We start from the raw sequence: 25,253 nt of genomic DNA, 5'->3' as shown, positions 1-25,253 counted from the left end.
CATCTTTATCCAGTTAGGGATCAGGCAAAGGTCCAGAGGTGCAAAAAGCAGGCAGGTGTTCATGCAGGCACATACTGGCAGGTAGAGATGATGCTGGGTTCAGACTGCATGATATTTTTGTATGTTAAGATGGTTACATAAATTCTTCTTGTGACTTGAATGGCAGACATGACAGACTACAAGCTGGTCCCAGCCTCATTATAGCTTGCTTTCTTTAATGTGTGTCAGTGGGAAGGAAGTGCTCGGGACCAATTTTCAGAAGGAAGAATGTAAACAAATAATGGCATCCACCGACATGTATGACACAACAATGGTTTGTCGTGAGGTGTCCTGGATGCGCTGGCAGTTGTCATACACTATATGGAATAAAACAATCAATTGTCATGCCCAAAGCCGATTTTTGTTCCCAATGCTCTACGCCTGTCGGGTCGGGCTGTTATCAGGCTGATAGCAGGTCGCGTCAGCCCAGCAGATGATGAAAACACATTGGACAATCCGGCGAAGAATGGATGGACTTGTATGTACACTGTGAGGCTGATGGGGAAGTGGGAACAGGTGTGCAGGTGGGTGGAGGAGGTCAGGTGATGGGGACTGGCGGGAAGGAGAGTCAGTATGTGGCTAAATCAGGATAATGTGACAGTGTTAATGCTTTAAAAAAAACAGTTTAGAGGTCTGTTTAGAGTCTCTTGCAAGGCCCATGAGAATTCCAAATGTCAAATCTTCACAATAATAACAATAATCCTTAAATTTTCTTAGATCACATTTTAGTCAGCTCAGTCGTCTGAACCCCGCTGACTCGAGGTGTCCGAGGTCAAGTTCTCAGCTTTACTGCTCTATCATCTCATACTCTTTGTGAACCTTTCTAGCCCAAAGTGCTAAGATGCTTTTCGGAAGCTGGGCTTAGCTCTGCTTAGTACCAGATGACTCCTCAAGGCCCATGCTGTTTCTAATGCCACAGCACTGCCTGCAGCCAAACCATCAGTGATACAGAGAGAGAAAGCAGGAGGATGGGGAGAGGGTGGACGACAAGAGAGGAAGGGGGTAGATGAGAGGTCAGAAGAGATAAAAGGATGACAGGAAAGTGGAAGAATGGCAGAGGAGGATGGAGGGGCGAGAGAGTGAGGAGGGGTTGTGGTGGTCTACGATGACTAGTTTGTCTAGTCAGGTTTGTTCTCCTCTGTCAGCTCTCCCAAGCATCCGTCCATCCTGCTGAGGCAGAGAGATGAAAGTGTGAGGATAGCTCGACGGCTGGTGAGAGGAAAGGTGAAGTGAGCCCCTGCAGGGCTGCTGAGAAGCAAGGCAGGCGGGGGGTCAGGGTTGGTGAAAATAGCCCGAGCTGAACTACAAGCTGAATTCCTAATGCCACATTTGCTTTTCATTGGCTCCAGTGGTCTGTCATTCGCCGCTTGCCAGAGAAGCACTTACAATCAGACCTCAAGTATTATAGGAACTCCCTTATGGGTGCTATTCTGGAATTCATTGATCTTGCCTGGTGCAATGAAAGTCAATTTTAACAGGGCTCAGTCTCAGAAAAGAGCTCCCCTCCCCAATTCTGCTCAGACAGTCACTAGAAGAGTCCTTTGGTAAAACTGCATTTGCGTCAGTCTGCAAGAGGTCCCATTAAGAAAAAGAAATACACAATTAAACTACTTAATGAGGAGAGTATATGAGGCTACGGGTGTAACAGTAACCACAAACAATAAACTCCAAGACTATGTTTAGTCCCATGGTCAGCCAACAGTAGCTCTGTGGATGACCAGGCAAACATTTACCACCTAGAACCCCAAAGTCAGTAGTGACAGTGAAATCCAGTCAAACAGGAACAAGACTAAGGGCGTGCAGCATGCCAGCAGCTCTGTGAAAATGGACTTAGGCACATTGGTACTTTAAGCTAAATGCCAACATCTGCATCCTAACATGCTCATGACAATGTCACTGTGTTGATGTTTAGCAGGTCTAATGTTTACCATGTTCACCACCTTAGTTTTGCATGTCATTATGCTTACAAGTGCTAATTAGTACTCAACAGAGTACAGCTGAGGTAGATGGGATCACACAGATATTTGGACATAAACCAAAGTATTGGATAAGGCTTTTTGAAGCCAGCTCAGGCTTTCCCTTTATGCCTTTTGGAAATCAGTGCATCTTCTAATTACTCAGCAAGTCACAGCAACAAAAATTTTGTAAGGGTTGTAAATGTTTGCATTGAAAGTTTGCATTTGGACATTCAGAGGAGTTTTCCACTGAATTCAATAAAATCAGAAGTGCAGCATCAAAAGGTACCTTCACACTGGCTTCCACACTCACATCTTGATCTGAGATGTCAGGCCTCGCTCAAAGCCTTTCCTCCATCAGTTCCAAACACACCAGGACTGTATAATCCCATTGCTTCCCTTTCACCTGGCAGACCTGTGGGACATCAAGGGACACAGCAAACATAGGTTGAATAACTATTACATCATCTGGATCACTTTGAATTATGCAAATTCACTTCTATTTTGCTTGTTCTCAAGTGCATCCAGACGTGCACCCACACAGTCACAATTTAGCACTGCGTGTAATTCGGCTGTGACAGAGAGGAGGCAGCCCTGATTCTGCACTATCATCTTATTTCCCCTGCTGCTTGTCATTTATTGGGGCTTCATAAAAACAAAACGGGCGAGATCTCAGCCGGGCAGTATGAACCGCCCGCCTCCTCTGAGACAGCCACAGTCAACTCTCTCTCTCTCTCTCTCTCCTGCTTTCCCTGTCTACACTTCTCCCCTCTCCGTCTCTGCTCTTCTTACCTGTTGTGGCTTTTTTCTCTTACTCTTTTTTCCTCTCTCTCCTCTGATATTCTCCTCTCCTCTCTGGAGAAACACAGGAGTCTTATCGCAGTTTAATCTCCAGCTGAGAGTCGACCGTGTGGGTCCAAGCCGATGCGACTGTCGTTTATTCTGTGTCGGGGCATCATAGAGGACGGCTGAGTATTTGTGTTGAGAGTGGTCGGGTGATTGAGTTGCCAGAAAAGCCTCCAGGCACAAAAAAAAAAAAAGAGAAGAGGAAAATAAAAGAGGGAGAGTGATTTTTCACAACAAGCACAATTCAAACATGGTAATCTGATGCCCTGAGATATTTGAACACATTGCCAGACGGAGGGGCTGCAGGCGATGGGAGGTGGAGTCTGCTGTCAGTGAGAGTGTGTGCAACCCATAGTTTTATCTAAGCACTGCTGTGCTCTATCTTCTGTGACAAGTGCTACAGCAGGGAATCCAAATAATATGCAAGAGGAAAATTAAAGGATGGGATGGAGAGGAGAAGGGGAGCGGGAAAGAAACTCCTGAGGAAACTCACTTCAGGCTGCCTCTCTGAAGGACCACGGTCGGCAGAGGAAGGGAGAGAGATCTTCAGAGATATTAAAGAGAAGGAAAAAGAAGCAGGGTGGAACACAAATAATTACAAACGCTGCAATCTGCCGTCCATCCATCCCCAGCTTGAAGCCTCACCATGCAGAGAAAGAAATAAGAGCTGGCGTCTGAAATGGCCCCACAGGTGGAGGGAAGAATGAAAAAAGCACTTAGGATAATAAAGAGAGGTCAATCCCATTCAGAACAAAGACGAGGTGTCTGTGATATCCAGGTCAGACTCCCTCTGGAGGTCTGAATCTCTCCTCTTTATGTTTTCGTAATGGGCTTTTTAATTTGATTGATGGGTTGTCTGTCAAATCCTCTTGTTCCTGAGGCAGGGGCCCGACACATTTTAAAAGTTAGGTTTTCCAGCTCGTAATGGACAGTCGGTGAGACGTGAGGAGAGAGTGACGACATCAATGACAAGACCGAAGGACTGTCTGAAACCGTAATATACAGCCATTTACTCTGCAGTAAGCAGGATGCAGACACTTTGGACACTTAGGAATTGTCGTTGTGCGTCAGCACTCGTTTTCGCATTTGTTCGCCTTTTCGCTGTTGAAGCAGAAAAAAGTGTACATGCAAGTTTTCATTGTGTTGTTGGAGTTTTTGAGGGCACTGTATAGCGCCTGAAGTTCACACTCAAAGTCTGGACCCTTACCCTAACCCTAGATAAAGCCAAGGTTAAATGTCATACACTACATAGTGAATGTGTTGTGATTTTGGACACAGCCTTATGGCGCATTCACATTATATGGGATAGATCGTAGAGATGGGAAAGACTCATGTTATCAACTTGCTAAAGTTCATGTCATCTGACAACTCATAATTACGATAACTCTGATGTGACGTGGCATAAGAATCTCCAAACAAACTAGCGGCTGTGTGAGGCTGTGCACAGCAGTGCTTTGAGCTACATGCTAGCTGCTAACTTCTGCATGTTGATATTTACTGTTCACCACTTTAGGCTAGCATGCAAACATTTGTTAATTTGCACTAAATGAATCAGGAAGCACAGATAAACTTCTTTCACGACCCATCTATGCTATACCTTACTGTTTGTTTTGTGGACATTTTCTCCACTCAGTGACATCTTGTATATTTCAGATCTATGATGATCTCTCTAGTTTTGAAAGATTTACAGTGTAAGCCAAATCGGATGGACTGATCTCCAAAAAAGCTGCAACACAGGGATGTTGAAGCACATTTTCTATCACATCATTACGGTGATGTAGCACTCGTATCTGAAGGATTCACTGGTCTGGCACTCCCTGGGACAGTTTCACTCTTTTCACATGGTTGGAGAAGTGAGTGGATGTGGATGATGATTGCGCTCTTGAAACTGAGCTCTGCATCTTCCTGGCTCGCTTCAGGAAGGGATTTCTGACAGCAGAGACTGTAAAGTGAAGGCTTTTTATCATTTTCTTTCTCATCCTTGTCAATGTCCTCATCAATAGAGCTGTGAAAAAACAGAGGGGAAATCAAACAGAAGCAGCAGTATTTGCTTGAACAGACTGCATAGAGTACAATAACATTTAAGTCTCATATGTGCTGCTTTGATCTTTCAAGTTCTCTCGTGGTGACGTGAACTTGAGATAAACCTAAAACTTGTTACAACTTTCAAATCCACAACTTTGAGGGTATATAGGGACGGGGACGGGGAATGAAAACATCAGACAAGCCCGATTTAGCGAAAAACATGTTTAATCTCTCCTTGATGCGTGTCTATTTACACGTAATAAATCTGCAAAATAGGAAAGAGCAGGATATTTACACGGGCGTGAAACAGCCAAAACCTGTCACAGCAGCTTCAAGTCTGAAACTCTTAAAAAGGTATCAGAATTCATAAAGTATTAAAACTCTTTAAGGTATTTTTTTTTCTTTCTACCTCTCTCCTCTTTAATCTGTGTGTGAAGGTATTTTACGTCCCATGCTCCTTCTCTGAAATGTTCTTTAATCAAAGTGAACACAGCAGGTGAGGAAGCTGGAGAGAACCGGAGGGATGAGAAACTTCTGAGTGTTGCTGTTCGGAGGGATCAAAAATGGCAGATGAGGGAAATATTAAGGTTGTGCGGTGGTGAGGAGGTGTCATGTTGGAGGGTGCTGCCCATACTGAAAAATAAGTACATTTGACATACACTTCAGAATAGATTTACAGATGGCTTTCAGGAAATATGAAAAACATAGTGTGGGTTTTTGAAAGCATTTCTCAGGAAATGACCTTATTCACTTTATGGCTGAGAGCAAGTAAAGGCGAAAGGATCACCACTCACACGTCTGTAAGCTAAAGCTAGAGCCAGGGCAGTTAGCTTAGCTTGGTTTAGCAGAAAGACAAGATGTTCATTGGTTTCTTTCTGTACTCTTTATGATAACCTCAGCTGACCAGCTCCTGGTCCGGCTTCACAAACAAGAAGTGAGCTTTTTCACTTTATTTTCAAGGCTGAGATGATAATATTATTCATGTGCCAGTACATTAGGTACACAGCTGGAGTCAGGAGGGGGTTAGCTTAGCTCAGGTTAGCAAGACTGAAAGCAGGGGCGAAGCAAAGGGAAAAGATCAACATGCCAACAACCTGAAATGTACAACCGTGTTTGTGTTGTTTAATCCGTTGCATGAACAATAAAGAGGATGGAAAAATGGTTATTTATGAGTTTTTTCTTTCTTCACTGTGTACTGCAGACTGTAGTTCAAGCATGTTACTCTCCAAGAAATCACCACATTTCTCTCAATGTAAGGTCAAATAATTGGCATACAATTTTTTACTGAGCCACCTTTAGAGGTGTCAGCAGGCGCTTTACCATGGCTTTCTCATGCTAAGCTAGGCTAAATGTGTCCTGACTCCAGCCCTGTGTTCAACACACAGACATGGGATTGGTACCAGTCTTCTCATCTCACTCTCACAAAGAAAGCAAATGAGCACTTTTCCTCAAATATTGCACTGTTCTTCAAGTACATGATAGTTGTCAAAATGCATATTTACATTAATTTCTTTGTCCATTTTTTTGAGTGTATGCAAATAAACGTGATTTTCAGTATGGGAAGAGGCTGACAAGGCACAGTGAACAGCTCTGCGTCAGTCAATCGCCGAGAGAATCTCTCCCTCCACCTCTTCCCTTCTCTCGCTCCACCCTCCTCCTCCCTCCTTCATCACTGTCTTTTTCTGTGTGGAAGTCGAACGCCACAGATACAACGGAATGGAAAATGAAGCGATACCATGGTCTTCAAAGCGCTTCCTCTGCCTTGCCCAAGTCTTTTCATCTTTCACCCCAACAAGTGGTGAAGCAGAAAACAAGAAGCAAAACCAAGAAACAAAAGCACCAGAGACAAAGTGGGCCTTATCTTGCCATCTTGCTGAACTTTTTTTTTTTTTCTTTTTTACTCCTTACAAAGTGATCCTTGGGGTTACTGACTAAGCCTCATTACTCTTTCCACATCACTAAAATCAACTTTACACGTCTTCATCAAAAGAACAATTGAGCAAGTGAATAGCAGTCAAACATCAATGCAGTGGTCCACATCCGCAGACTGTTTCAGTTATTAATTCAAATTGAATGGTGTTAATGAGTGCCTCTTCATGGAAGGATCATCGCCTCAATTTCACCATTCATCAAGCATAAAGACAAACACAACACCTTCAATGAGGGGGTGTTTAAATAGCTATAATGAGCACTAAAATCATTTTGTGGAGGAACTGAAGAGCAGATGGATCAAAGATAATTTCTTGTCACGGAGTTGTTCTCCTGATGTGGATGAATATAGCTTTGGTCAGCTGCCCTGTATGTTGTTTTACCCTGTGTAGATCAGCGGTTCAAGTATTGAAGCACATACAGTACATTTCATTCAGTCCACACACATATTTCTGCTGTCAGAGAAAAACACGGCCTCTCAGTGGGAACAGTAGGCCAACATCTGAAGATCAGTACATACTTTTTTAAAGGGTTTCATTAAACATCAAGGGCAATGTATTTTTGTTGGGCTCGAGAGTTTTCACTTGACAGCAGCAACCTGCGATGGTTTGGTGGCATAAGAGTTGGTACAGGTATATTTGAAAAACTAGTTTTAACACCTGGACAAAGTAAAAGGATATGGACAAAGGAGAGGGCTGAACAATGGACTGAGTCAAAGTTACAAAGTCTAAGTTCGCCATATATTCATTTTCCCTAGAAAGTGAAGCTTGGGCAACAACAGAATGCTAATTTTGCCAACAGTAAGGAATACATGGAGTTCACTTCAATGTGAATTTAGCCGAGAAATATCCTTCGATTAACTAAACATTCTGACTGATTTTTAGACGAGCATGTTCTCTAGTTCATCACCTCATGTGCAGCAGCTAACATCAGCAAAGAGCTATTATTTTATTATTTGCCTTTTTTTTTTTAAATCATATGTCTTAACATTGGGATTGCTGCTCATAGGCACAATCCAAAGGGGCAGAGGCACAAATTCACCACAACGTCACCAATCGCACCAAATGCAATAGTGACACTTTGATTTCTTACAGGAAAACAGCCAAGACTGAACAAATCTGACTGGATATGTCAGTTAGCGGTCCGTCTGGTTGCTCACACTTTCAGTCTCCCAGCTGACGTCTGTGTTTGCCCTTTTGGAACAAACACAAGAATTTGATTGTGTGAATGACAAAATGGGATGTGGAAAGGTCTAATAGTTTTACCGGGCTTGAAAGTATTTTAGGGATTTCCCTTTGGCCCACTGGATTGTACTGAAGAGCAGCTCTCCCTGCAATCACAACGATCCATCACGGAGATAGAAAAACCCAGAAAGTAAGACTTACTTAGAAATTCTGCAATCTTTTAGTTTCCTCTCTGAAACTGCAGCTCACGCTGTCTTAGCACAGACTCTCAAACAACCAAGAAGATAACTCAGAGGATTTGAAGGACACCTACTGGACCTTTCATGGCAGCCCAGGACTGTAAGGTTCCTGATGCACCTGCAAAGCTCCACGCCATCTGCGCTGGACTGAAACAGAGCACTCCAGTATGAGCTGGTTAGACTCTTTCACACGGAAAACAAATCTGAGGGAAGCGCTGCTGAAGAGGAAGAAACAGAAAATGATTTTGAGGCATCGGTAACTGTTGTCCTGTGGTACTGTTCTGAAAAGTGCATTGGATGCTTTTTAAGCCTGCTTTTCTTCTATTTACTGTCAAAACAAACAGGGATGAGAGGAGTGTTTTCCTCGACCTCTGATCCATCTGATCTGGTTGTTAATATGTCTGGTCTGATGCTCTACATTTCATAACAAGCTCTTTCAGGATGGACCACCACATATAGTATATAGTACCCTGGTTTGTTGAACTTTTTTTCTGTATATTCTAGCCTTTGTTATTAGCCTTGTACCTTTTTTACACTCAGGAAAAAGGAATGTCTTGTTCATGAATGCATGTTTTTTGAAGCACTGCGAGTAAATGTGGAGCAGCACGAACTGGAAGGAAAACATTTTAACTTTTTTCTTCTTTTTTTTTTTACCCCTATAAAACCACAAAACGCTAAAAGAGAAAGGCCTTCAACTGGTACGAAAAACACTTACATAAATCAAGCTACATTTCATTATCTTTTTCAGAAACCACATTCACATTTCAAAAATCGAACCTTTAGCTGTGCCACCCTCACTGCAGACTAGAAAACAAGCCAAAAATTAAACAATACTGTTTCACCTTCTTCTGCACACCAAACTGGCCTTGATTTTTGGATGGCACACCTTAATTACTTTTTTTCAGACAAAGAGGAGAAGTCTAGAAAACAAGACCAGGGACCAAGACCAGGGTTCAACTTAAACAACTGCCTAGTGTCTCTACAGCTGTCTGCTACCACAGCGTGAGGCTGGCCTCCACAGAAATGACTTTTGTCTCATCCAAATCAGCTGACCAGGCCTCCATGTATTTGGTTTCTCTAAAACAAACACAAAAGCACTGTAGGTCAGGCGGCTTGCAGGCGACTTCCAAACATCATTTGTCTTTTGACTGCCTTTAGAGCCAAACATGTAGCACATATCGGCCCCAAGACCTCATGACATACAGAAAGTGTCTGTAATATATATATATGTATATATATATATATATATATATATTTGCCATTTACCTATTTTTAAACTCTCACTTTCGGTCACTAAGCATGACAACATTTTCATCATAGCACATTTCATCTAACAAAAAGAAGTCTCTTTGCACTAAACAACATTCAAAGTAAAACATGGCACAGGACGACTTTTTCCTTGTGTTTTCAGAATTTTCTCCATCTTGGAAATATCAAATCAAACTTCTATCTTTTATACATTACAATGAAAAAACATTTTTTTCAATTTTCCACTTGTTTTAAAAACAAAAGGGTTGTATTTATATATCTATATATATATATATATATTCATATATCTTCTTCTCTCTTTTGATTTAGCTTTGTTGTGCAAATTCAGCAGTAACACAAGTGGCACAGCACTGGGGAGAGTAGGCAGTTTGGAGGGAAAATGAAATCAAATGCAATATTAAATCAAATGCAGAGTTATGAAACTGAAAACATCCTTTGTTAGACTACAACGGAGTTCCTGTTGATAAGGAGTGGGAGAGTCAGTACTGGAGGACGAGTTTCCCTGCAAAGTCCTTCCTCCTGGTTGCCCTGCAGTGGCAGCAGCCTCTGTGTTGTCAAGCATCCACCCTGATGAAGTGTCTTTGAGCAACACACTGAATCTCTTCCAGCTTCATGGCTGCTGCTCTGTAGCTGTCCCTGACCTCTGACCTCCCTTTGGAGGAGGGCATCAAAGCAGGGATCAAGTATCACATTAATATATCCTGGATTTTTATTGGCTCACAGTCTGAACCGTAGCCTTGGCTGTGGAAAGCTACTCATTGGCAGCTTGTACTTTTCCCGAAGCATTTCAGCTCTGTGTTCAGCTAGATGACTTTATGGTCACTGTGCATGTACTGGTCCTGATTGTGGCCAAAGTACCCAACTGCTTCTCCTGTACTACTCTAGCTGTGATGAGGGCCTTGATGAAAATAAATGCTCTCCTGAGCTGAGGTCCATATCATCTGAGGGTGCGCTTGATTTGGTTGTTTGGGGCTGGGTTGGTGGCTCAGAGAGAGAGAGAGAAAAAAGAAGCCAACCCGGCCGGCGGGGCCTTAGTTCCAAACGCCGCTGTCTCTCCAGTGTCCTGCTGCTGCTGGGTGCTTGTGTCCTTGCAGTCTTTTCCGCTGCTGCTCTTTGCTGTTCGTGAGGGTGATAATGACAGACTTCAAACGTCGAGGGTCAAAATGTCACAAAGGTTGTCAGGGAAGGCGTGTTGGTTGGCCAGTTCTCCGCTAGCCAAGGCGCGTGACTGGCCGGTCCTCAGCTAGCAAGGGCCATGGTGTCGATGACCTGCTCCAGCTTGCCGCGGAGCCGCTGTCTGCGCGACTGTTCATCCTTCTGTAACGCCGACAGGATCTGCGCGCAAACATGGAGGAAAGATTACAGCACTTCATCAGATCCTAATCAATTATTTCAATGCTGTAGCATGAGGCAAATCACTGAGTGACTATGTTACTTCACGTGTTGGTGCTCAGATACAGCAGCTCTTCAGCAGAGAGCGTTCTGGGGCTAATTTCAGTTCCTTGTTAGTGATTACATTTTAAACTGATGCTGACAACATGGACATGGTTAGTGGGGCAGATGTGAGGGTCAGTGGGATGTCTATAATGGCATGTTAATGGCCACTGGGAGTGTGTACAGGAGTGTGTGTGTGTGTGTGTGTGTGTGGGTGTGTGTTGGTGTCTTATTAAGTGTACCATAAACAAGGGAGGGAGGAGGTGCTGCAGCACAGCGCAGAAAGATGCTGTATTTATGTGTGCATTTGTCCTTGTGGTGCCGTGTTGTGGTGAATGTGCCGATGTGCATTAGCACGTGTATGTGAGTGTGTTAAGGACATCTGTGTACATTGATGCCTCTGTGTGTTTTTGTGTGTGAACGTGCGTGTAAGGTCAAGGCATGTGTTAGAGGCGATGGGACGGTGCAGCTGCCTACATCTGGATAATAGGCTGTAATGAAGGGGAGCAGTTGGTTTGAATGGAGCCAGCTGCAGGCAGCCAGCCTAACTACAGTAATACTGGTGCGATGGAGGGATGGAGAGGAGGAAGGAGGAAAGGGGAAGAGGCTGAGGCGACTTATCTTCTACCACTTATTTATGGCAGCAGAAAATAAAGGGATGGAAGGGTAATAACCAGCACCTCCAAAGCTCATGAACTAACGTGATATCTTGTGTAAAAAAAAAAAGTGTAAAAACAACATTATATGTACATGTATGTGGTCACCTGCCTTTCTTGGCTCCCAGCTCAAGTCAGTGATCCCGGCCAAGAAAATTAAAACCACAAATTGCTGTTTTTACAGGCTGGTTTTATCAGGACAGATATGAAAGTGATATCGATCTCCTCACCTAACTCTCAATAAGAAAGCCAACCAAAAATTCAAACTATTGATTGTTCCTGTGGATGAAGCTGGCTAACTGCCCGCATGTGTGTTTCTGAATCACAATCAGCTTTAATGGTGAAGTATGTGTACGCATACAAGGGATTTCTCTCCTACTCTCAATATACTTACACAGAAAGATGAAGAGCTAACAACCAGGACAACAAAAGTGAACAAATAAAGGTAAAGAATAGACAGGACAATTATGTAAACAAGTATGTGGAAAAATAGGTGTATATATGATAAAAGAACCAATCACCAATACCATAAATAAAGAGTTCTTGTAAGTTTTGAACAATACAATAAATGCAAAGAACGTATATGGGACGTGGTAGTTCTGAATGTGTGTGACACAGAAAATGTCCTGGATAGTTCGACACAGTTTATTTTGTCATGCTCATATGTACTTCCTGGAGTCTCTGCTGGTTGCCTGGCAACCTTGCGGCGATGGCAAGACTCTGCTGGCTGTAGCATCATATTCAGTGTGTATAGAGCAGAGTGGTATTGATCTTCTCATCTTACTCTCAGCAAGAAAGCAAATGAGCCCAAAATATCGAACTATTCCTTTAACATATGCAACACACGTGCATACACATACACACACACACTCCTGGCTTGTACAGAATACTGTACATGTAGGTCTTTGGGGGAGAAAAAATCACGTAAATTTAATGAAGCTCCATTAGCTTCATAATGTGTTAAGCTAACGCCTTAATGTGCATCCTAATGGTGATAGTGCCTTCTAGCCTGTACCGATGTGGACTGGTTATCAGTGTAATTGAATTAAAATGACCTCATGGTATTAGTCAACACAAGTAATGGGACAATGTCACAGCACACACTGCTACCCAGTAATTACAACACTCTTGCCCATTCTATTTGATTCTACTGCACATCCAGTGGGAGCTCACCTCGTCTTTGTATTTGGTGATGTAGGAGTAGATCTCGTGCAGAGCAGACATGCTGTTGAACTGGCTGAGGTGCAGGCGGGACTGCTCTGCCAGGTAGGCACTCATGTCCTGATCGCTGATGGCCGGCATACGGGAGATATCGGAGTAATACCTGGAGGAAAGGTCGGGAAAAAGAGTTTGGCACATATTTGTATTCCATCCCAAACTTGACTTACAGGCTGGATTTGGCGGTTGTTAAATATTCTGAATGCAAGCAGTGGCAGCTGGTGACCAGTCTTCTCACTGGAGGATTGATCCAGTTCCATGTTAATTCTTTAGCGGATGTGTCACTTCTGTGCTCAAGGACACTTTAACAGGACAAATGGATATGTGAGGGGCGGACAGGATATCATTCAATAGCACGTACAGGTTTAAGATTTTCTGCTTGAAAACTTAGGGACTGAAGGAAAATTATTAGGCAGGAAGAGAGGAGTGGGGGGCTGTTATGTATTTGTTCTCGTGGGGAGGTTTCTTTTGACTTTGTATCATCACAGATTTAGATGTGATTTCCCTGATAAGCTTTATTATTCAGCCGTCACTGCCTTAGTCATCCCTTAGTCATCGTGTAATATAATTCAGGGTGGGGTGAAGACACTGGGCTCAAGTCCATCAGCAGTGTCAGAGCTGCTACATGTGTCCACTCCAATCATCCACTGGCTTTACAAATTGTGCATTTAGCAGATCTTAACTCAAAATTAGATGTATTCGTTGTGGTCGTGGCTGCGCCTTTCACTCATTCCTAGTGTTTTTCTCTCCTTCGTTTCCTTCCAGCTGCCAATCTACCTGCACTCAACAAGCCCAAGCGGCACATATAACCCCGATCTTCACTCCAGCCTTCGCCAGATTGTTCAGTTTATATGTGGTACTAACGCTAAGGCCAAGCTCTCGCCCTCGTCAATATCTTCCTCTTGTTTACCTGAACCCAGATTTACTTTGTTTCCTTGTGCCTCAGGTTCATTATGCTCGAGTGACCTCTCCCCGCCTGCCTCGCTCAGCGCATCACCAGTCCGCCTTCCAGCCGACAGTGAAGCCCTCGCTGGCTGCCCCGCTCCACCGTCAACCCTGGCCCAGCTCTGCAAACCCCATTTCACCAACTTCCTGATAAAATTGCCTTTGAACTGTTTCAAGCCTCTTGTCTGAGGTTTGCCTTTGGGTCCTAAATCAACACAACCTCACAATATCATTTTGAGATTTTGGGCAAACAGATTTGTAGTTACTTTTGCTGTCAAGGGGAGGATAAAAAAAGATCAACATTAATGCTGAAGAGAGCCTTTTAAATAAATGAATACATATAAATGATAATGAGATGTATCTTAAAATTCAGCCTCCTTCCCCATCCCGATCATTTTCATTCAGTCCCTAATGAGGTCCATCCTGTCAGAGCAACCAACAACCTTCACATTATCGACTCAGTGTTGTTGGCTGCATCCAAGGAGCAAGCAGCCCATTGAAAGTGAGAAAGGCAGAAAACACACTGAGCGAACAATGCAGCGTATTAAGAATATATCCCACAATTGAGCTGCACCGAGACCTGTTTGCAGAATCCATATCTCAACTATCTCCAGGTTTACTGCAGCAGGGCAGGCCGGGGTGGGAGTGCAGGTTTGGAGGCATAATAGAAACAAGGTTTAACTGTGCCCAATTAACCATCACCTATAAATCCTTATCTCATACTGCCTCCAAATACTCTCTGCAAGCCTTAGGACGTACTGTAGCACATTCAAGTATGTTGCTCGAAATGAAGGAATGGACCATCTACCAGGGCAACTTTCTGCTCTTCTGTTTTTAGCTCCTGAGTGCTGCAGCAGCCGAAGAGAGAGAAGAATGCATCTAATTTACTTTTTAACACAGTCTAATCAAATGATTTATTTTTATTTTTTGGTCTAAGGATGAATTAATTACCATCATCAGTTGTTACTCTCTGTTCTGTAAACATGATATCTTGGCAATCTGGATAAAAATCCCAACTCTTCCATCATCAATGCATACTGTGGGAGGAGCTGTTGTGCACGCTGCCAAACAAAGCTACTTAAAGAATACTGGACTCTTCCCCAAAAGTGGAAACGACTGTGGCAAGCGTCGCTGGAGCATAACTTATCTCGAGTTTAGTTAAACATTCTGCAGCTGAATAAAAGATGAAGGGTGAACCAGAGGACATTTTTCAGGCAGCCTGCATTTGCAGAGCGATGGCAAACAGTTGCTACAAACCTGTCTCTCACCTGCGTGTTTTCTTACATCATTTGCTTCTTTACAGTTGAAGTGGATTTGAAAATAAAAGGGAATTTTTGTCTTGGACCTGAATTCACATGGCGAGTTTAAAATGTTCCAGACAGAGCTGGTATTACCCAACTGTGTTTCCTACTTATAGGCCAAGAACCAGGTTGCTGTAATTGCATTACATGATTTCTTTGCACTAATTTAATCCAGTTATGTGCTCTGACTCAGTTGAAGGCTTTAAATGCTAGTACCAGATAAAGCTCAACCTGTTATGTTCTTATAATTGTACAGTTGTTTTAGCTTAGTACTTAACTTTGATCTCACCACCTCATTTTTGAAGACACATTTGCTGTTTAGTCAGCCCTTCCAGCTTCCAACAACTCATATCGAACTTTTTCACTTAGCATTTCCAGCTGTGAATATATTGATTTACTTCTGATTTAATGTAGTTGATTTGAATGTCAGTTTGCCTGAGTTCAACTTGGACTTACCTCTCCACCCAGTTCTTGTAGTTGGGTATGTCTTTAGCGTAGAGAAGCTTATTTGAAGGTGAGTCTTTTCCTAGTTTGTGTTCTGACGTAGAACAGGAGTCCATGAAGGTCTGGGCCACCACAGACAGACAGGCATCCGTGATGCTGTTCTTATGGATGTCAAATACAAACTGGGGGTTCTTGATGACGTTCACCCAGAACCGCAGAGGAAGACTGGAGAGAAGGAAACATGTAACCATACATAATTAAATGTGACATGGCAATGTCCTGTATGACCATGCACCCTGTCTTATACACCACCATTCCATGAGACTGAGTGCTTTCCTTCAGGTTGATTATGTTACTATTATTAATATTACACTGCATGATTTCCAGCTCTGATTGGTGCATCGTATGCATTAAAACTTGTTTTTCTCATGGTTTACATTCTCAGTAGGTTTCACCATGTTCAGGCAATGCAGCAGCTGACTGATAGAAAAAACGGGTCAGAACTTCATTAAAAGTTCAACTAAATGCTGTGCAAATAAAGTAAAATCCGTTAATGAAATAGATGTGAATAAATAATTTCTAGAACATATATTTCAATGCTAATCTGAAAATGTAATTCATTCATCTTTGACTTTGACTTTGGTATGCAGTGTTGGTCACCAAGATATTTACTTTCCAACCATTTGCATATGGTCATATAACATTACCATTAACACAATGTCCCAGTACGTATTTGGTCCAATATAGGGGTGCAAATGAGTATGTTTAGGTAGGTTTAACTCTTGAGTATTTTCTGGAACAATCAATTGCTTGTTTGGTCATTAAAATGTTAAAAAAGTGGCCATTAAATTTTCCTAAAGTCCAGAGTGATGTCATCAAATTGCTTGTTTTGGGTGACCAACACTCCAAAACCCAAAGACATTCAGTTTACAAGACAAAGCAAGGCAACCAATCCTCTCATCTGAGAGACTGGAACCTGGCAATGTTTGGTTAAAAAATAACTGTAACTACTTAAATTTATATTTAAATCAACATATTATTCTAGTATCACTATTACGGTGGGCAGTCAGCTCAGCTCAGCCAGCAAGAGACTCTACTGCAAATGTCACAAGCGCTTGAAGTGAAGATGCCTGAAGATCTCTGTGTGCTGGAAGAGAAATTCTAAATGGGGTGCCGTCTTGGAACACTGTATTCAGTTCCCATGACACTGTGATCCATTTTTCAGTAGGCATGTTTGAAAAGAGAGCAGCTCCCTCACTTACCAGTTGCTCTTCCAGGTATGTCGAACGTCGTAGTCTGTGATGGAGTGTTTGTCAGCCTGCTCGTCCAGGAAGTCGAACATGTACTTGATGGCCAGCGGCAGCGCGCTTCCTCTGTGGGCTGTGCTGAAGATGGTCTCAAACAAGTCGTCCACAAATTTCTGTAACGTACCCTAAAGGACGAGGACAAAGAGTAAGGATTCTGCTTTTATGCTGCTGTTAGGATGATTGTTTCAACCGTAACCTGTAATGGTTTTAAAATGGAATTGAGTTTAGTGGACACATTAGTGGTTTAAAGTGGCTTAGACATTAGACGTTAAGGTTTCAAATTATTATATAGAACTGTGAGCTGTGAATCCCTGTCTTTTCGGGGTAGTCTGTCACTGATTTATTTTGACATTTTAAAACAGGTGATATTGCCTTCGTTTTTAGAGAGTTTTTGTTTGTTTTTTATTACTTGTATTGATTTTGGTCATTCACAAGGAGCATTTCTGTGCTACTACTCATGATCAATCCACTCACCCGGAGGAGATGAACATCTTCTGAACATTCAGAGAGAAGGTAGAGGATGACAATAAATATAGTTTCAGTGTGTTGTGAAAGAGAACACAGTGTATAACCTCCTCTCACTTGTATCCACAGCACCGGAATGGACCATAAGTGTGTACATTTTTAGTATGAATGGCACCACTGGGAATCACAGTGATAACTCTGGCTCTGTGACTGTGGCAGAATCACAAACAGGAACCTCAGCTCTTAGATTGGGATGGCTCTTTCCTCCAATGACAATGCTTCAATATTACATCAAATGTAGCTAAATGAATTTCCCTAACAACACATTTGTTTCCCAGACTTCTCCATCTGGCAGAATCTATTACGGCGGAAATGTTTGGGGATTGTATTTAGTCAGCCGTTGCGAAATGGAACAGGAATGAATTTTGTCCCAGTCGCGGATCAAAGGACTGAGATCTGCATAGACAAGACGCCCAGGCAGACAGACACAGAAAGACAGCCATGGAGAGACAAGGACAAGATGAGCTTCTCAATTGCATTTGCCTGTTTTTTTCATCATGCATGGCCAAATCTTCCATTCCTCAACAAATTACCCCTCTCCCCATACCTCCTGTATCTGCGTCCCTGTACTCTGCACCACATGAGTCCACCTGTTATTAATCTGTTTTTTTCTTATTACCAGTGGAAATTGAAATGCTGGTTCTCTTGTAACTGCTGCCCACTGCAATATCCCCCTCCCCCTTTTACACTAAGAAGGCTCAGGTTACTCCACTGCTGAAAAAGCCCACGCTGAACCCATTTCAAGAAAACAGAACTACAGGCTGGTCTACTACCTTTCCTATGCAAGGCTGTCTCTGATTTCCTCTCTCAAACCAAACCAGTATGATTTCAAGTCTGTCAAGCTCATCGCACTCAAACTGCACTGCTGTCTGTCACAGAGCAACCATTCAGCATGAGAAGGACAAGAAGCCAAGGTGCTCGGTGCTCCTCCTCTCTCAACCTCTACCACCACCCTTGGTCTGGCTATCTGCTCAGTTTGTCTTACCATAGCTATGCTACAGATACCCAGTTCTATCTGTCCTTGCTGTCATATGACCCCACTCTTGTACCATGTTGGCGTGGATCTCAAATCTGGGCATAATGATTGATGAACTTTAACTAAGCATATATTGTCTGCCACTGAATCATAGTGCTTCACATAAATAACATCAGAAAGACGAGGTCTTATCTGACTGAATTTGCTGCTCAGCTCCTTGTACAAGCACTGGTTATCTCTCACCATGTGGCTGGAAGTCTGGTCTTCAGTTCGGTTCACTGTTCATTGGCCTCCACTGCCTCCCTCCTGCTGCTCGCTTTAAGTTCAAGTGCTTATCTACAGACTGGCCACTTGCATGTCACCTGACTACCTGAACTCCATTCAGGTTTGTGAGACTTCTCATTCACCATGATCTGCAAGTGAACCACAACTAGTTCTACCATCACTGTGAGGCAAGATATCTCAACCCAAACTCTTCTCCTATGTTAGAATGACTTAGCAAACTCAATTTGAGAGCACTCTTCTGAGAGCAACTACTCACCTAATGAAACCTCTCTATCTCTCTGTCAAGAAAAAAAACCTTTCTATTTATTTGCTGTATACTTATGTGTTACTTCATGCTACTTGGCCTCTCCTTGAGTTACTGTGGCTTGAAATGTGCCTCTTCTGGACGGCACTTGGGACACAAGCATCAAATGAAGGACTGTAAATGTAAAATGTGTATACATTTGCCTGATTTAGGAATGCTTTGAATTTTGATGATGTGATTTAATACATCGACGACCTGCATATTTCCACTACCATTAAATAGGTGAGGTGGATCACTCAGCTTTAAATAGCTGATAATGTTGAAAAGATTCCATTAGTCTGAGTTTCATTGGTGAGTTTTACTGTCCCCCAATGGTCCTGAGTGCTGTTCGAGAGTTTTTACATCCTGATTTGAATCAACTTTTAAAACACTGGTGTGTAGTTTACTCCTCTTTGCCTTACTTTTGTAGCTAGCAGCCTGGTCAGGTATATCTCAGAGACCATCTTGCTGCCTCGGTCACCCTCCCTCTGGTCCGAGTGGTCGTGGTTCTTCACCAGATGCCACAGTTTGGTTCCACTCTCCAGGTCAGGGGTGATCATGGGTGTTCGGGATCGTAGACTGTCTGGACTACTGGCTGTCCTCAGCATACTTTCTATAACCAGAAACACAAGACAGAATTATTGGAAGGAATAAGTCTGATTGCTCTGTGATTCAGTGAACAAGAAAAAAGAGTGATTTCCCTTTTCTTTTTTTTTGTTTGTTTTTAGAAACCAGCAATTATTGCAGCCCATTACTCTCCTCCTGGATCCATGCAGATTCACAGGAACGTCAACGAATAAACCAATAATCACCAAAAAATCAGAGTATTTCTTTAATTTTTCTCTCTCAGACTGTGACTCACACTCCCCCTCCCCCCCCCCATTCTCTGTCATCTATGTCTGTTTCATTATTCATGGCGTGAGTGTCAAAGTTGATTAGAGCGAAGCAAGGAGATGCATATCTACGACTGTTCCATTTAGGATGGAGAGGGGGAGAGCAACCAGGGAGGTGAGGTGCACAGGAGGGAGAGGACTATCTGCAGAGGAGCTGTTCCTCCTGGGGGAAGAAGGATGGATAGAAGAGGTGGAGAGATAAAAGAGAGAGCTGCTGATGCATGTTGCAATTCCTTTATGTTTGGTGAAAGGGTGGAGTGGGGAGAAGAGAGGAGAGATGACAGGAAAAGGGGGTGGGTGGGCGAAATGGAGAGAGAGACAAAAAGGTCAGGAGAGAGGGGTGAAATGGAGAGTAATGGGAGAGCACGGGATAGAGGAGTGAAAGAGGCTGAGTGGGGTTGTTGTTGCTTTTGCCGGCAGGGTGCTGAGTGGCTTTGATTCCAAACTCATCATGGCCACTGGTGGTCAACATTTACCCATGTTCAAAAAACACGCCCTTCGACACACATACGCACGCACACACACACACACACATCCATGCACAAGCACACACCCACATGTTCACAATCAAGCTATAAAGCAAGCATGAACACGCAAACACGCACTGTTTTTGATGTATTTCTTGTTAAGTAAGTCGCTGCAGCTGTGACTTTTAGCATGGTGAGATGACTCATGAAAACGAACCCTTTGATTTCAGAAATGTAATTTCCTCAATTACATTTCCACTTCACTAATTCAATACAGTGTATGTGTTGTGTGATGCACTGATTCAAAAGTTTCCACTCTTATGCAATTAGAGATGCCTCCACATAGATCAACTTCGGAATCAAAGCTATTTGCTGTGAGATAGGACTTAGAATGGCTATAATCAATCAATCATATGACTGCTCGTGGCTGCTTGAATCCACGGAGAATTATCACTCGACTGCAGTTCTCCTCATGTCCACAAAGGTTTTTAGTGTCTTTCAGTTGATTGTTTTGGTATCTGGCTGACACCAAACAGCAGACAGACAAGAAACGTCTTTTCTCATCAGTTGGTGGAGAGCAAAACAGAGCTAAAAAGAGAGATAATATTTATTATCAGGTGGCAAGACACCCAAGTCAACGTCCATGCCTTATGGGGAGTGGTGAAAATAGTCACACACTGTCATTGTCCTGACCTCTCTGGTGAGTCGAATAGTGATGAAAATAGAATATTACCCATTTTGCTGAAGACCACCACTTCGCTATTTGATGACTGTGTTAGAGCAAAAAGCAGAGGTCTCACTCTCCTACTATTTTCAGGTACCACTATGGTCTTCAGAATCTGCCCTCGCTGGATAAAAGCGCACAACATACAACTGAAACATGATTCCAAACGTGCACAATGGAGTGATGTTATGTTAAAGTGTTATATTACATATATTCCACGTGCACTCCAACCTAAAATTGCTGTGTGTAGTTTCAGAAAAGCTCCAGGTTGCTGTGAATCTACAGCAGATCAGTCGCAGCGGTAACAGCTGTGCATACCTGAGGCTCACCGCCCACTTTGTGTCAGAGGGTCCAGTTTTTCACTACAGAGTAATTTATCCTCTACATAGTTTAATTTACCACTGAAGTAAACCATATTGATGCCAGGCCTCCATCTATTGCTGACTGCCAGGTGTCCTCTCTCTTTCTCTCTCTCACTCTGTCAGCTGGGGATCAAGGTGTCTGCTTTAATGCCTGTCATTTATAGACTGCTTGGAAATAGCCGTGGAATGGCCTTGGCCTGGGCTGATAGCAATGGATAAAAAGGATTGCTACTCACAAGGAGTGAGGTGAACCACCCCCCCACCCCCAAACCAATGGAGCCCAATCATGGCCACAATAAACAAAGAGAAAGAGAGAATGAAAGAGTTCGAGGTTGTGGGGGGAGGTAGGCAGTTGGAGAGATTGAACCATCGACAGAAGGCTTTAAATAGCATCCAAGAGGAGAATGGGAATCGTACCGTATCTGCTGAGGCTCTTGGTGAAGGTGGAGGAGTTGGAGATGTTATACGCAGAGTTCTGCTTTGGCACCAGGGCGATCACTGAGCCATCTGTTACCTGCACATCAAAACACACATCAAAACACTCAGCGTATGAATCCGCCTTTGCTGTCGACTCTCGCTTGCACCTGTTTCCTGCCCTCCTGTACCTGATAGTGAGCCAGCGTGTTGAGTCTTTTCCAGTCGTTGTCGATCTTCGTTGTCACATCTTCATCCTGCAGAATGATTCTGGCCATGCGACCTTGACGCCATTCTTCAGAAAGAGGGGAGGGGAAGAGGGGACAAGTGTGTTTGATTTAGTCTTTTGGAACATCTTGCAGGGAGGTCAGATATAATTTTATTTGTTTCTGAATGCTAAGGTTTGTCTTTCACTTTTCAGTGTTCAAGTGCTATCGTGATCCCTGGAAAAACCCACCTTTGCTCAGGTTACTGTACAAGAAAATAGCAAAAACTTGAACTGTACACAAGTCGCAGTGTTTCTGTAGAGATGTGGTTGGCTGAGCTCTCTTGACAACTGTGCATGTCTGATCCAGTTATCAAACAGAATATGCAAGCACGTACAGTACTGTGTCTTACCCAGGTCCATATCAGACGCTTTGGGCCTCTGTGAATAGGGGCTGCCCTTGTAAACAGCATCGAGCAGCTTCTCTTTGACCTGAGTGATGGTGTCACAGTTCAGACACTTGACCGTCACCTCGGGGGCATTCTCATTCTCTGGGTTTACACAGTGCAAAGTCTGGCAGAAAAACAGGTGGACACAAAGGGAAATGGAAACAGACAACAGAAATCAGGCTTAAGCAGGGACACTGCAAGAACACCGCCAACTAGATTAGAGATGTTTGGACGATTGTCTGGATCATTGTTTAGGTGCATTTGACTGTACCCGACAGCATTTTCACATCTAGTTTGTTTGCAGCAGCTATTTTAAAACTTGGACATTTTCCTAGCCCTTTCAGTTTGGGGCTGTAATAACTCAGCACTTGCACTTAGGTGCAAAACAACTGAAGTAGATCCTGTGGACATGTAGGTCTGTCTGTATGTTTCCAATCCAACCCTGAAGTGCTTTGTTTGGAGAGAGAATGTGATTAACACTGGGCAGTAGTTGGGCCGGTTCACGGCCAGATCACGTTCTCCCTCCAAACACGAGTGATGCTGAAGCTCCGTGCTCACCCTGGAAGAAATCCTTCCCCACAGCAGACTCCTGACCAATTAAGCAAACGGCGGCTGCCACATTTCAGCTAATGATTAGTTAGAGCTTGCTTTAAAATTTGCATCATTGTCAAATGTGACTAAAGCTTAACGACCCACCAAGAGATTGAGAGCAAAGCAGACAAGCCTCAAGACACGATAAATTTACTGACCAGTGTTTTGTAGTCAATCTGCTGCCTGATGAGCTTGTCCTCGCTGAGGGAGTAGCGGGCTTCTCCTGTGATGGCGTCTATGGGTCCCTTCTCCATCTGCTGCTTGATGGCACAGTAAAGCATGAACAGCGGCTCCCCAGCACACTCCTGATGAGGAAGAACACAGGAAGAGAGGAGTTGCCAGCAGTTCAACCAAAACCTGATTCTCCTTTTTCACAGTCTTTCATTTAAATAATTGTTAGAGGGAAAATCGCCCCATAATTCACAACAAAAAGAAAAAATTTAAGAAAATCCAGCAAAAATGTAGAATGTTTTTTTTTCCCTTTGAATCCCATGAATCGTCTCATACCATTCAATCTTGCGGTTTTAGCTTTCTGGTTGGGGAAAATACAGTAAAAATGTGCTTAATAGCAGTACACCGCAATATATCCACATGATAACTCAGTGATTTGACTTAAAGCCAGTTCATGAAAACATCTATATCTGCTCGACTGACAACTCTTTAAGGCTGTTGCAAATCAAAATGAACGTCTCCACAATTGTTTGAGCCTGGAAGTTACTTCGACTACCAGCATAAATAAGCCCATCCACAGTTTATCTGATCTGCACGTAGTGTCCTTAAATAAGGTCAAATTACGAGCGGGTTTGGCATGTCCAGAAAACCATGAAGAGCAGAGAACTTAAGTGTTTCTGCTGCTGAATGTTATGATCTTGCAGACTTGTCTGTTCTGTGTAGATTTTGTCTGTCTGTCTAGTTGGGTGTGTCGCTACACCTGGCCAGCTCTGCCTTCTCAGGAGCGCAAATTAGGCACAGGTTGAAAGGGGAGAGCTCTCTCCTACCTGTTGCTGGATTGTTCCTGAATCTTTTCTCCTGAGTCCTGATTCCTGACTCCTGGCGTGATCGTGTGTTCCATTATTTTGCCTGCCTGCCGTGTCAGCGTGTGCCTTGCCTCAGACCCGTCGCAACGGAGCTCCCTTAGTTTTTTTTCCACTCCTTTTAAGTGCGCCTTTTGTTCTACATTATTTATTGTTAAAAAATTGTGTTCTTTTTCTAACCTTCTCTCTGGTCTGCATCTTTGGGTCCAACCAAAAACATATGGTGAAAACAGTAACACTGAACTTGGGATATTGGTGGAAGAGAAAACATTTTTGGAACTGCAAGTGTGCATTTATCCCACAAGAGGAACGCTGCACCAAACAGCCTGACGTTTTCAGCTCAACATCAATGACTGAATTACTTTGACTAGATTATTGCTTACTTAAAGTATTACTGCTGCTTCAATCATATCGCACTGAGCTGTAGTGAAGCATTAAAAGTCAGTAAAATAAGCAGGAGGCCACTGCGGTAAAAATCATGTGGAACATGACATGTAGAAAGCTCAGCACAACACATGCGACATATTTTTCTCTCACTCACTGTAGTCTCTCACCCTCCTTATGTGTCAGTATAACACAGATTTTACACCTCTTTTTCCCAGACATGACGTTTCAGATCAAACTTTCTCCGCAGCAGTCGTCAGTTTCCGGGTGTTGCAGCTTTCTGTATTAATTCCCTTGCCCTCCTCCCACATTTTGCGGCTCTAAAAACGCCTTTAAATACACGTTGCATGAGACCAGACTGTGCCGCTTTTCCTCCGTTTTACTGGCATAAAAACTCAGTGTGGTCTTTTAGTAAATAAGGATAAATGCAATTTGACTGTTAAGCGCCTGAAAAAGGGCCACAAACCCTGAGCAAATATCCCCATCTGTGTCTAGTGGCAGAAATTTTCCACTTTAGTTAAACTATTCAGGACATTCTTTAACAAATGCAGGCTGTTTCTGAGGCCATATGTGAAATGTGTGTAAAATGTAGGTTGACATGCCAAGATTCTCCTCTCTCTCTCTCTCTCGGCATGCAAAAAAACCAAACCCCAGAGCAGTAGATCTCTAATGTGGATTTTAGGTCCATAAGTAAGCAGGTTTCCTTTCCAATCAAACACAGCACCATCCGCATATGCAGGCACGTGAGTGACGTGAATTGAGTTAAGTCGTGGCAGTCTGAAACCAGCCTGGATGATGCAGATGCTTCGATACAGCTACTGAATTTTTAGAAATCAGATGTAAAAATCACGACTGGCGCATGAACCCTAA

At 43.1% G+C, this 25,253-nt stretch overlaps 1 protein-coding gene across 2 annotated transcripts in view; it reads right to left on the bottom strand.

Annotated features, from left to right (window-relative positions):
- Positions 1–5,081: 5,081 nt before the first annotated feature.
- LOC143326616 (plexin-A1-like) overlaps positions 5,082–25,253 on the bottom strand; it is a 249,698-nt gene continuing 229,526 nt past the window's right edge. The window contains exons 25-33 of one of the 2 annotated variants that reach the window (XM_076740331.1): positions 23,124–23,270; positions 22,339–22,498; positions 21,912–22,015; positions 21,724–21,820; positions 19,283–19,473; positions 16,747–16,916; positions 15,497–15,709; positions 12,750–12,900; positions 5,082–10,821 (exon numbers count right to left, since the gene is read on the bottom strand). In XM_076740331.1, the coding sequence (XP_076596446.1) occupies positions 10,726–10,821; positions 12,750–12,900; positions 15,497–15,709; positions 16,747–16,916; positions 19,283–19,473; positions 21,724–21,820; positions 21,912–22,015; positions 22,339–22,498; positions 23,124–23,270 (1,329 nt within the window). In that variant the 3' untranslated portion in view covers positions 5,082–10,725. The remainder of the gene's footprint in view (positions 10,822–12,749; positions 12,901–15,496; positions 15,710–16,746; positions 16,917–19,282; positions 19,474–21,723; positions 21,821–21,911; positions 22,016–22,338; positions 22,499–23,123; positions 23,271–25,253) is intronic. The other variant, XM_076740332.1, reaches the window with a different exon arrangement.

This window comes from Chaetodon auriga, chromosome 10 (assembly GCF_051107435.1).
Source record: "Chaetodon auriga isolate fChaAug3 chromosome 10, fChaAug3.hap1, whole genome shotgun sequence".
NCBI classification, from domain to species: Eukaryota; Metazoa; Chordata; class Actinopteri; order Chaetodontiformes; family Chaetodontidae; genus Chaetodon; species Chaetodon auriga.
Note: the sequence above shows the minus strand (reverse complement) of the source record. Positions and strands in the feature narration are given on the sequence as shown.